Source organism: Dermacentor albipictus, chromosome 6 (genome assembly GCF_038994185.2).
Source record: "Dermacentor albipictus isolate Rhodes 1998 colony chromosome 6, USDA_Dalb.pri_finalv2, whole genome shotgun sequence".
Lineage (NCBI taxonomy): Eukaryota > Metazoa > Arthropoda > Arachnida > Ixodida > Ixodidae > Dermacentor > Dermacentor albipictus.
In genome coordinates, this window is record NC_091826.1 from 41223217 (window position 1) to 41236882 (window position 13666).

Below are 13666 nucleotides of genomic sequence, written 5' to 3' on the forward strand. Positions count from 1 at the left end.
ACAGGCTTGGTCCGGTGCAATCTAGTACTATGAGCGTGCATTCAACTGACACACCTTGGTGCCCAACAGCTAGCCGAAGCTCGCCTAACACAGGCAGCCTTCCAGCGTAGCTTGAAAGTTTCAGATGTGAAGGCTTCAAACTTGGCCAGTGTTTGCAATGCTTATCGAAAACCTGTCGCGCTATGACGCATACTGGTGATAATGTGTCTACTTCCATTGCCAGTTCTACGCCGCCCCAATTGAATGTGCGGCGAATTGGCGGCTCGAGGCACTTCGTTCGCGCCGACAGCAAAGTCCAGATATGAGCATTTTCATAGCAATCTTCTGATGTGGTTTCTTGCACTGTTAATGTTTGACCACGAGGCGCAGGTGCAGCAGCCTCGAGTTGCTTGTCGCTGCGATTGGGACACATTTTTGCGAGATGTCCACGTTGACCACAGTGGTAACAGCGAGCTTTGGCCCAGCTGCAGCTGTTAGCGTCATGTTTCAAGCTTCCACATCTACTGCATTGCCGACACGCTGCATTTTCGGCGCTTTCTCTCGGTGTTGGCCGGCGACGCGCTTGCACTTTCAATAGTGGCGTTACTTCTGAGGAAATCTTTAGCGCATCGTTTTCCGCGGCTTCAGCAGCTATTGCTGTCGCTTCGGCTTCTTCTAGCTTGAGCTCTTTCTTTGCCAAGAGTTGTTTCCGTACTGCACTTGAGCGTACCCCGCAGACAATCCTGTCTCGGATCATCCTGTCAAGGCAACTGCCGAAGTTGCAGTTGTCTCCGATGTGGCGGATCTCGACGAGGAAAGCCTGAATAGATTCTCCTTCCAGTTGGCAACGACTGAAGAATTTGTAGCTCTCCGAAATTTCGTTCCGTTTAGGGTCATAGTATTCATTCAAGGCTTTGATAACTTCGTCATAACTCAATGAGTTTGGCGGGCGGGGAGCCACCCTTCCGGCAAGGATTTGAATAGTCTGCGTGCTCAGTGCAGCCACAAGAAGTGCTCTCTTCTTACTTGACTCAACGATGCCATTTGCTTCGAAATATGCCTCGACTTTGATCAAGTACGGCTTCCACTTATCTGTGCTTTCGTCGAAGCTCGGGAGCATCTGCAAAGCCATGGAAATCGCTGGCACGGCTGTCTTCAGTGCCGGGGTGTCTGGCTCTGCCTTGACTGCGTGGGTGTCGTCTTGACTCGTCGCCACTGTAACATTGTCGCGGCCGTTAGGCCACGACAGGAACGAAACGTACGTACACGCCTGGGAACGAGACAGGTAAAACTCAGCCTTTATTGTCAACAGCAGGGTGGTTATATAGTAATCCAGGAGAGGGGGAATGGAAAGGGGAGACAGCGAGTTAGAAAGAAAACTTCACGCTTGCGCAGTGTGTAGCACGCACTATGACACAGCGGCCGATACAACAGGTAGTATGTAAGGAATTTCTCTAGGGGAACACCTTCAGTTTTATTTAAATCATTTGACACTTCCACTCGAAAAGCCAGGACTACCAAAAACGATCAACTTCAGAAGACGTATAGATGAAATACGACGATCTCCTAAGCACAAGGAAGTAAATTGGACAGAGCTCAACATAGAATATATCTAACCAGAAGTAGGCTAAAATTGTAAAGCTGGTGAGTTTCGTGTATTTTTCTTTTCGTTTTCAGGTATCAGGATTATTTTTCGTTTTTCGTTTTCCATAAGCCTGCGGCAAAAACCGCAGCTTCTTGGAACTGTTCCCTGCTCTTCATTAATCTCGCTTGTGTAGGTAATCTACACGTTACAGGTAACAATCTGGCAGAACTTTCCCCCGGAGCCACTGCAAATGTAAGAATAGGAACATCGATGTCACACATCTTCTAGGCAAGTAGAAAAAGTTATTTAGCATCAGCACATATAAGGCACTGGGAAATGTAAACTGACCCTTTCAGGTAGATTTCAGGCAAGGGAAGGCGGTTAACACCAGTAGACATAAAAAAGAAAACAGGACCACTAGCAGTTGCCGCTGCGAAAACTCATCAAACATTTTATACACTGTGCATCACAATACATAAGCCTAGGCACGCTGGCCCTGTTCGGTAAACCAGAACACATTTTAAAGTCTTGAAATTGATTCACAACCTAAGAGTCGCCCGTATACAATCTCCGTGTGAGCTCACGTCAGTGGTGGCGTTTAAACTTGGTCACGTTTATCATAGGGTAAAAAAATGGCCGCTCGTTTCCGGGCCGCATGCTGGTCAGGTCCTCGCCCCGGTCCTTTCTGGCCGCGAGCTCGGCGACGCTCAGGATGGGGGCCTCCGGGGGCACGAAGGCGGACGTTCCGAACAGAACCGAGCGCGCCATCTCTCCAAAGGCATTGTCGACGTCTCGGATGTTCGTTTCGTTAAACGCCGCTCCGTGCAACGCATCGATTGGCAAGCTCCAACGGAAGCGTGACAGAAGGTGTATGGCAAAAGCGTTCCGCCAATACGGGTAGGCGTGAGGCTCGTACAGGACGTTCAGCATGTCCATTCCGGTTTCCAGGCCATAGTGCATTCGATGGACGAGATGCGGATGCGGTTGGAACAGAACTTTGGCGGGCACTTCACCCGCGTTGTAATACCAAACTGAGACATTCAACCTGCACCATGGAAAGTAGGACCGCTGAAGTGATAATGCTGTCCTGCGTCTCTACGTGCTTCGCAACAAACTTGTTAGAGACTGGTGCGACGCATCTACGGGGATTTGTGCCTCCAGACTGCCACGCACTACCTCTTGGTTTAATAGTAATAGCACCCGAATTATAATGTAATTGTACCCGAAGCGAATTTCATTAAATATGAAATACTTCTCGAATAACTGGGGAAATAAAAACAGTCGCCTTCACACAGAAATTTAAAACTATGATTAAATGTAGATTATGCAAAACGTTAACAAGCTTCTGTCATTATATTGCACATTATGAAATGTGGTTTACCTAAAGTACAAATGGAGCATTAGGCACCAATTATCAGCACAATTGTTACTTCCGGGGACGCACGAATGATCGTGGTTAACCTGGAAGCGTCCACGTCTTTGGGTGCAGTAATGGTGGAAACTATGACCATTGGTGTTAAGGCAAAGGCAGTAAAGGCACTTTCAACTAAGGTAGAGGTAATGAAGCCGCTCGAACGATCGACCTTTAAATGGAGCATACAAGTAATTTGAAGTAACAACGCTTTCGAATGAGAATGTCAGTGAACTTCTCCAATATCTCGTGATCACACAGGCTTTCGCCTTCGTCGCCCTTAGCGTATGCTAAGGTGATTGCAAACCTTTTTAACGCGACAGCGTTAAGGAGCTGGTGTCGCAGAAAAGCCGGTGTCGTCGAGGTCGGCGTCCGCGGCGTTGGCCGTGAACGATAAATCACGGCAGGCACTTTATAAATTAAAAGCGTGTTCTAAGATGGGCTAGGTGGGAAGCGAACCAAGGTCTCCGGAGTGTGAGATGGAGACGCTACGTCTCAGCCACGAGTTCGATGCTTCAAAGCGGTACAAACGCGCCTCTAGTGAATGCGGTGTTGCCTTGGAAACGAGCCGTGGAAAGTTGTACTGCGGTGTATATCGGTAATTATGAACATGTAACCTACAGAAGTCGCAATTACACGAGTAGCGAAGTGCGTTTCCGCTACATTTATTCTGCGCTTTCCGCACACGCAGAGCCATCTTGCGGCAAACACAGAAGACCCCCTCCTCTTCATGTACGGCGCTGCCCGGACAGATGGCGCGCCACGCGTGCATTCGGGCTGTGCCATGACGGGTGCGAGGCGGGTCGCGGCCCGGACTCCCCGTCCCCTGACGACGCTTAGCCTTGCTCCCTCATGGGTTGCAGAATCAAGCGTCCTTCCTTTCTTTAGATCACTATCTGTCTATCTCTCTGCTTGTGCCGATCACGACGTTTGGCTCGCGTGCATCATTTACCCCTCCGAGACACCGAGTTCGTTGGTTCATTCCGCTGCGCCGAATGCTGCGTTGCTCGACGCTCACCGCGTCTGATGCGGGCCGCCTCGTAAGTGATGGCTGCCCCGTAGCCCATTGTCTTACACCCCTTGGCGGGTCGATGGGAACGCTGTTGCGTTCCACTCTTGAAGGCGAAGCTTAAGCGTCCCCCAATTTTTCTTTGGTCGCTGCGAAGTTATTGCTGAAAAGTACATTGCTTCGTACAACCATTGTTTATGTTATTTTCTGGGATATGCATTTCTTGCGACCAAGTTTTTGTAGTCTTACATATTTGTAAGAACTCTTGCCCAATGCACCTGCGAGAAGATGGCAGAATATTTGAAAAAAAAAAACAATCTTTAGTTAACTACGTGCGTGGTCAAGAATGTTACACTCGCAAAGGCACCGCCATGTTGGAATTCGCATTGTGGCATGTGCGATTATTCACCCATATGCAGAAATAAACTTATCATATTCTCCAACTACTTCCATTGTAATGAAAAAATGAGCATCTGCACTTGATATTTGTATAGATTTTACGTGCGCTTCATCCCGTATTTCTTTCCTAGAAAGACGCAATATTTTTCTTCTTCTTTATTTATTATGTGGGTGTTTGAGAGAGTAAGTGTGTGGACCCCTAAGCTGGCTCACTTATCGACTGCCTAAGCCTTTCTACATTGGGTCCTCTCTGAATCGCCTCTTGTCGTCCACGCCTGCTGTTGATTCACACTGAGAACTCAACTTCACCTGCACCGGACCATAGAAGACAACCTTCTTAAATACCAGGAGCCTTCATTATTCCACTTCAATATACAATCCTGTTGCGTATGTTTTTTTTTTGCTACGTTCGCGCTTAAGTTGGGCATTCGCCTGGTGAAGTGGCAAACATCAAATTGCTGCATCATGGCGGCGCGTTAGTGGTTTCCGCTTCGATGCATGAGCGCTGTGCAGTAGCCTTTTTTTTCCCTTTCTCCGGAGTCAGTTATGTTGACTGTAGGCCCCTATACTAGGGCGATTCTATTCGCTCCGAACCATCGAACCTGCTTCTCAGGGGAGAAAGTAGTATCCGTAGTAGTAAAGTAGTACAGAAGTGGCAGCCAACTTACCGGCGATAGGTGTCTAGGTAGAGCCGAAGGAAGCGCGAATTCTTGTGAAAGAACATCACCATGTTTCCCATGTTGACTCCGCCCTCAAAGTTGAGGCTTGCCTCGTATCGCAGGAAGCGTCGCAGGGATTGAATCACGAACACGTCTTTGTCGCAGTAGTATCCTCCGTAGCGCATCAGGGCTCTCAGACGGAGCACGTCAGTAGCGTGGTGAGATACCTGCGTGAGAAATGCAGGTGTAGAGCACGGAATTTTGAATCGATTTCAGATCTACACTGTGTCACATTCAAAAAGTAAGTCACATTTAGTCTGTAGTGCCTCGGGTACCATTCAGGCACTCATGTAGATAATGTAATGGGGTGTATTGAACAGTTGAGATAGTAGCGGCTGTTCATAACCGAGAAGGTAGATGAGGCATAGCAGAAACAGGTGCTTGCCCTAACTGCTCACACTCGTGCTAAGCACTGGCGATCCGGCTGGCCCATTACTTGCACTGCAGGCATGGAACAGACAATCTCGCTGGCCTTGTCCTTATGCTAATTTTCCTCATTACAATTACCCCCGGTGCAAAAGTGGACCCATCCTTGCGACATACGACGTAGACACGAGCGGGTCATAAAACTGTTTCAGGCGGGGAACGTGAACAACATCCCGTCCACGGCGGCGCTTATCGGATGTCGGTGTGACTGCATGACATATTTGAACGGAGAGGTTCGTTCGACGATGCGATATGGTCCATCATACGGCGCGAGAAGTTTGGTCGATAGTCCTGGCGTGGACAACAAGAGAAGTGTGCCGGGAGCGAAGTTCGGATTCGTAGCGTCGCCATCCTGGTTGGCTTTTTGTCGTTGTTGGTCGGCGGAGGTGAACTTTCGGGCTAACTGACGGCATGCCTCGGCGTATCGGGCGATGGCTGAAACGGGAGCCCAATCTGACGTGTCTGGTTTATAAAGGAAAACCGTATCCACGGTATGGGAAGGATTGCGACCGTAAAGAAGAAAGTATGGAGAAAATCCTGTAGTACTTTGTGCAGCCGTACTATATGCGTACGTGACAAATGGGAGGATGGTGTGCCAGTTTGTATGCTCTGATGAAACGTGCATGGTGAGCATATCACCAAGAGTGCGACTGAAATGCTCCGTAAGCCCGTTAGTTTGAGGATGGTACGCCGTAGTGGTCCGATGAACTATGCAGCATTCGGCAAGCAGAGCTTGAACCTCCTGCGAAAAAAAACACACGGCCTGTATCCCTCAGCAGGCCCCGTGGTGGGCCATGAGGAAAAATGAAACGATGGAGGAGAAAGGATGAAGCGTCACTGGTGGTCGCTGCAGGTAGAGCAGAAGTTTCAGCATAGCGTGTAAGGTAATCAACTGTGACTATAATCTATCATTTTGCAAGCGGGTGTTAGTTGTAGCGGACCGTACAGGTCAATTCCCACATGGTCGAAGGCACGAGCAGGGCACGGAAGTGGCTGCAATAAAACGTGGCCCGGATGAGGCGGATACTTGCGGCGCTGGCATTGCTCGCACGAGCGGACATACTTTTGGACAAAAGCAAACATTCCTCACCTGTAGTAACGTTGCCGCATGCATTCATACGTCTTCAATACGCCTGCATGTGCACATTGTGGGTCAGTAGGAAACGATGCGCAAATGTCGGAAAGAAAAGTCCTAGGGATAACCAGGAGCCCCTTGCGAGTATTGGGCTGGTAAGTTCGTCGATACAAGAGGTTATCGCGGACAGCAAAATGGGTAGCCTGACGACGCAGGGAGTGGAAGATGGGAGATGCAGGCGAGCCAAAAAGTAGGTCCAGAATTGGGGCCACCCAAGGATCCTTGCGCTGTTCTGTTGTGAAAGTGTCGATGTCGACCGAGGATACCGCCTCAGTGGGGGAGAGGGAGTCGTGTCGGCTGGCAGCGGAGAGAGGCACAGAGCGTCAGCGTCAGTGAGCTGGCGACCTGAGCGGTAGATGACGTGTATGTCGTATTCTTGAATGCGGAGAGTACAGCGGGCAAGGCGTCCATACGGGACTTTTAAAGAGTATAACCAACAAAGGGCGGGATGGCCAGTAACCACATTGAAAGGCCTGCCGTATGAATAAGGGCGAAACTTCCCGAGTGCCAAAACGATGGCCAGGCATTCTTTTTCTGTAACGCTGTAATTGCGTTCCGCTTTGGTCAGCGCACGACTGGCGTAAGCAGCGATTTAGTCGGAGTATCCACGCTTGCGCTGTGCAAGGACAGCGCCAAGACGAAAACCACTGGCATCGGTATGCACTTCACTTGGGGCGGTGGGGTCGTAGAGTCGCAGTATAGGCGGAGACGTAAGGAGATGGCGTAAGGCCGCGAACGCGGTGTCACATGCAGGAAACCAGGAGGATAGAGCGTTGACGCCACTTAAGAGTTGTGTCAGAGGTGATATAATCGAGGCAAAATTGCGAACGTAGCGTCATAAAGAAGAACAGAGGCCGACGAAGGCGCGAAGTGTTTTGAGTGTTTTAGGTTTAGGAAACTCTGCCGCAGCGCGAAGTTTTGATGTGTCGGGGCAAGTGCCATCTTGTGATACGACGTGACCTAGAACCATGAGCTTGCGTGCGGCGAACTGACACTTTTTCAGGTTCCGTTGCAGGACTGCGCTGGTCAAGGACGTCAGCACTTGCCAATGGCAAAGAAGATGCGTGATGAAATCAGAGGCGAACACAAGGATATCGCTGAGGCAGCATAAACACGTGCTCCATTTTAGGCCGCGCATGATATTGTCCATCATTCGTTCAAACGCAGCAAGCCCATTGCATAGTCCAAATGGCATCACATTAAATTCGTAAAAACCATCTGGAGTAATGAATGCAGTTTGGGGCGACTAACTGCTGACATCGGGAGCTGCCAATAGCCCGAGCCTAAATCCAACGAAGAGAAGAATTCAGCGCCTTGCAAGCTCTCCTGAGCGTCGTCAATGCGCGGTAAACGGTAGGCGCTTTTTCGCCTTGTCTTATTAAGACGGCGATAATTAACGCAGAACCGAATGGAAACATCTTTCGTTTTCTGACGAGAACCACCAGTGCTGCCCATGGGCTATTGGAAGCTCGAATGACGCCACGCTGAAGCATGTCATCCACGTGCTCACTGATCACCTGAAGCTCCTTCGGGGAGACGCAGTACGGGCGATGGGGCCATGGCGCGTTTGAGCCAGTGTCGATGTGGTGGCGGACAGATGTCGTGCGACCGAGAGTACGCTCAGTGACATCAATAGAAGAACGGAACTGGGCAAGCATGTGACGAATCTGGGAGCGCTGCTCGGAAGTAGGGTCATCTGCAATGAAAGGCGTGAATAAATCAGGGGATGGCGGAGCAGAAGTGGACAGGGCATGGAAATCAGTGAGCTCTGCATAAGAAGCATCCGGCACGTCGGTTATAAACATGTCGTCAAGAGGCTGAACACGGCCATGTGCTGTAGGAAGCGGAGTGGAGACAACGATGGAGTTGAAACAAGCTGAAATGTCAAGCGTGGTGAAAAGGAGGGGAACGTCTTTGTGGGTTATTAGGAGTTCCGAAGGAGTGAAGAGGACAGCACCGCAGAAGACTGGAACAATTGCAGACGAGTACGGCGGTATGGCGATGTCTTCCCGAAGGACTAGCTTAGAGGGAAGTGAAGTGGCGCCGACAAGGGGCACGTCACACAGAGGCGAGAATTCGACTTCAGCGCGGGTGATATTGATGACGGCATCAATTCGCGAAAGAAAGTCCCACCCAAGTATCGCGTCGTGGTAGCAGGACTGCAGAACCCCAAACTCCACAATATTGAGAACGCCCTGAGTAACAACTCTAGCTGTGCATCCTGCTGTGAAGGCTGAAGTGGTTGGGCGCTTGCTGTGCGAAGAGAAAACCCATAAAGTGGCGTCGTAACGTTTTGTAAAGCGCGAGAGAGGCGTTCATTTAGGAAGGACATGGCTGCTCCAGTAATAATTAGCGCAAAGGTAGGGACGCCGCCAACTGTAAGGTTGACATCGTTCCAACACGACAATCGCGGACTCGTACAGATATATGGCGACGCAGTTGCTGCCTCCTGAAATGTGGCGCTTAGTTTTCCTCTTGCGTGGGTGAAGGGAGCCTACGCATGGGGCTCAACTAGCGGCCACACGGGGAAGGTGAACCGCGTGTGAGTACCGGACGCTCGGCTGGTGGCCTGTTCCACTGCCGACTAAAACAAGTGTAGGGAAAGGTTGCAGGTCGGCGTAGGGAGGCGACTTCGCAAACGCATCAGAGTGCAACATTCGTCGGTGGCAGAGTCGTGCAACATGGCCGTGAATACCACAGGCATAACATATGGGCCTGTTGTCTTGCGCGCGCCAAGGATTAGCAAGAGCTGGAGCAGGTCAATGAACGGGATGATGAAAGGGTGGTAGCGGCCGTGAATGCAGCTCAACGAGTGGTTGACGAGGAGGAAGAGCGGTGAGGAATGCGCAAGTGTCGCGGTGATAGGGTACTGCTGATGCTGCATTCGTAGAGCCTCAGCAACTTGGTCTTCAATAACCCGCCGGATCGTAGGGGCGAGGTGTGTCGGAGGCTCTTGCGGCAGGGGCTGCTGTTCGGATAGCTCCGCGAAGGGTAGTAGAGAAAGCTGACATGCAACTTCCTCCGGCGGGAAAGCAAAAATTCGTGTTAGCAGGGCCGACCAATCAGAGAAGACTATCATGGAAGAGACGGCCTCTTCAGTCACTGACGGGCGCCTGGTGAAATCGCGCTGCCTCCTCAACTCGTCGTAGCTTTGGCACTATTTATGAGCTCTGCTACGGTGCAAGGACTCTGTCATCGGCGATGGCCCTCAAAATGTCATCGGCGATGCCCTTCAATATGTGCTTCAATTTGTCATTTTCGGGCATAAAAGCATCCAAACGTTTGCATGGGTCATGAACCTCTTCAATATACCAGGTGAATGTATCACCGGGTTGCTGCGCTCTCTCTCGTAACCACTGCTCGGCGCGCAACTTGGAAACGGTGGGGCAACCGAAATCTTCAGCGAAACTCGTCTTCAACGCAGACCAGGACTGAAAGTCGGCTTCGTGATTCTTAAACCACAGGTGAGCCACTCTCGCAAGGTAGAAGATGACGGCATTCAACTTGGCGGTATCGTTAGATTGATTGTACAAGCTCACCCGTTCGTAGTTAGACAACCAGTCATTGACGCCCTGATCATCCGTACCACTGAAAACCGCTGGATGGCTTTGCGGGACAGCGCCAGAGCAGGCAATGAAGAGTGACGGCGACGTCGACTGGGGAGAGTCACGCATGACGCGAGCAGAGTCTGGGACCAGAGTTATAAGGTGTAGATGTTTTCGTATACCCCGCACCTTCCAGCAATTGTAATAGGATGTATGGAACAGTTCAGATGGAGCGTCTGTTCGTACCCGAGAAAGCAGGTGACGAAGAGCCGGAACAGCTTGTTGACCCAACTACTCACACTCGTGCTAAGCACTGCCCATCCGGCCAGCCCACTGGTTGCACTGCAGGCATGGAACAGCCGATCTGGCTGGCCTTATCCTTGTGCTCTTCTTCTTCATTACAATAATATTGCTGAGCCTGGGTGCATGTTTAGCCACATAATTTCATGTTTGCCATCAACGCTATAGGTTGCAACATATAGCATAGCTATAAGTCAGGCTCAGCATAGTTTCCTATACGGGTTCTAATTTTGCGCATCGCAACGTGCTCTAGCGGTAGAATAAGGCGCTGAATGGCTAGTACGTTTGCTAAAGGGTAGTTTGGGTAATCTATAGCAAGAACGAACACCTTTTTGTGCCAACACTTCCTACTAGAGCACATTGAGTAATAATGAAATATACTGAGGAACCTAAACTATATAAGGCAAATATATTCAAGTGCTTTTGAGGACATCGTCCATGCACTTAGTAATTTTTAGTCTTCATCTGTAGTGCGACCTATGAAGACAATCCTGTCAATCACCTTAGAGTATTTCACATACACGGTGCTTCATTAAGGATATGCAGAATCTTCATGAAAAGAATGCAGGCGCAGCAAACGCGGTATCTTGCAAAGGAGTTTCTAGACGAGTTGCTCTTAATAACGTGAGTTTCATGACCATATTTTAAAGAAACGCGTAAATGACTATTATGAGTACGAAACGCAATGTTTCTACGAGGAAAAGTCATTTTCCGTGAATAGCTTATGAAAAAATAAACACCTTTTCTAAGTATCGGGAGGAAAGAGATCCTACGAGCCCAACTACACGTCCAGAATGAAAGGCACTTTTCTTCCGTGGCAAGAAAAGCGTCCCGAACCGTTCCGGACGTCTCGAAACAACCAAAAACGTTTTTCCATAGGAATGAGTATGTGAATATAATAATTAATCTTGTGAATGCAAGATGTCTAATCCAGTACAACGATTAACAGGATTGATATCCTTACGAAGCAGTCACAAAATCAAACGCAGGATGTTGCATATGAGTATGCTAAAACCAAGCGCGTGTGGATGGGCCCTGACACGCGCATGTGATGAATCCGAATCGAATAAAGTGGCAGGATGAGCGCGATTTTGCTCGTTCGTGACCAACTTGCGGTAAATACATTTAACTCGATTCAACTTCTTCATTGGCTACACGTACGGCTATGACACAGTGCATGCGTCATCGTGGGAATTTCGAATGCAAGAGCTCCCGGGGTGACGCATGGCAGTGGTGCGCTCAAATACTCGTAATCCCTGGCTATGCATATGGCATGCATATGCGTCCTTCCTTCAAAACTTACCATAGTTAGCTGCTGTGCTGCTGTGTACTAATTCTTCTATAGTGTTGGCTCAGCGAGCATTGAAATGACAACTACTTCACACAGGTTTACTACAGTCTAAAGACTAGGGATAGTATTGCAGGAGTAAAGGGACCGATTTGCTCTTGGAAGGAGTGTTTTACTCTCTCAAAATGTCGAGTGGAGTGAAATGTTCTTTTCACTATGCCCTTCTGAGAGAGAGTAGAGTGCCCGTTCTACTCATGCGGCAGTAGAGAAAAAAAACGTAGAGTAATCTCCTGGTTTAACTGCAGGAGGCTGGCCCCAACATGGCGATTTATTACTCACGCACGCTGAGCAAAGAGCACACTATTTTGCGTTTAAGAGCAACCGGCAGCCACAGTGCAAAGGGAAGCGGAGCCAGCGATCTACTTTTTCACTCGGAGTGGCCCTAAAGCGCGCATGCACATCGCGGAAAAACACAACACCGGAGAAAAGTGATGCGTCCACCGAGAAGAATTGAAGGCCATCCAAGGGAGACCGTGTGTCAGACACATCGCGTCTCCGCGAAATAGGGCCCTCGTTCGTCATTCATCGGGTATATCAATACACCCTCGATGGTCAGTGAATTCGAGCATACGTGCACATTCTGCGTATATGACAGGTTGTCTCCAGGAAGCCGTCGCGATGTTAGCCGACGTGGTTGACAACGCACTAGGCAAGCTCGCTGCTTCTAGTACCGAGCACAGCGTTTTCACTAAAGGAAGCGCAAGAAACATGGATGACGAATATTGTTGTGTGGCAAACCTACACGCTAAAGCGTTCAACTATTTATAGAGTGTATAGCGTAAACGTAATGTTTTTTTTTCTTTTTGGCTTCAAATGGCTTTGTGGCTTTGCAAACTGATAATTTTCAGCAAGTATTGCGCTAGAAGTACAATACTTTCAAGTCCTTATGCATCGTGGCTACTACGTGCGAATACACACACGACACAAGGAAGGAGATGGGACAGAGCTCTATCCTCCCATCTCTGTCCCGTCTCCTTCCTTGTTTTGCGTGTGTTTTCGCGCCTAGTAGCCAAGATGAATTGTGATCAATTCGCCCAACAAGACGCCCTTTTAAGTCCTTATGCGTGTGGGAGATACTCCTTATGTATCCTAAAACCTACTGTAGGCTAAAAATTCTACTGAAGAAACCATGATAAACACCGCTGCAAGAACGTCAGAAGCAAAACGCACAAAGACTAGACAAATCTATTTCCCAATACGAATCCTTCCCAAGGTAGCGACACGATAGCAGCGCCATAGTTTCCTCGAGTGGTTCTTGAGGGAAATATATAACTGGTAGTGTCTTAATGCTTTCTGGCTGCAGCACGTTCGTTTACCTTTATCGGAATGCCGAAAACCTCTGTGGGGAAAACAGCTGGGATGAAGGTGAAGTTGATGCCTTCCGGAAAGCGAGTGTAGTTGCCTTGAAAGCCGCAAGGACTGCAGTGAACGTATATCTTTTCGGGCCGGTGGTTCAGATACATGGAGCGGAAGGCCACCACGTCAATAAAGTCCACTTCGGTCGCATTGTACCTGCGCAGATATCAAGAATATTGCATTTAACAGTTATTACCTTTCAAGGCAGCATTACAAGCTTGGAAAGCCGACAAAAACAAGACAATCAACATCTTTCTCGGCCCCGTGATAGTGGAGCTTTCGTGAAGCGGGTAAATAAATGCCACGCATTTATAAATGCCACGCAACTGGTTGTACTCTTCAAAGCGTATTGCACAAACCGCGCGACGCATGCGAGCGCACTTAATACTGTTTGTGGCAGGGGCCCGCTTTGCTTCGACAATATATCCAGGCTGGATGCGCATACTTGTCAGGG

General features: G+C 49.2%; 1 protein-coding gene across 7 annotated transcripts in view; it reads right to left on the bottom strand.

Annotated features, from left to right (window-relative positions):
* LOC135916315 (uncharacterized) overlaps positions 1-13666 on the bottom strand; it is a 40471-nt gene that overhangs the window by 24306 nt on the left and 2499 nt on the right. For 3 of the 7 annotated variants that reach the window (XM_070540394.1, XM_070540392.1, XM_070540393.1), the window contains exons 3-4: positions 13173-13368; positions 5052-5269 (exon numbers count right to left, since the gene is read on the bottom strand). In XM_070540394.1, the coding sequence (XP_070396495.1) occupies positions 5052-5269; positions 13173-13368 (414 nt within the window). Of the gene's footprint in view, positions 1-1988; positions 2610-5051; positions 5270-8180; positions 8347-13172; positions 13369-13666 lie in introns of those variants that run through there. The other 4 variants (XM_070540390.1, XM_070540388.1, XM_070540391.1 and 1 more) reach the window with 3 other exon arrangements.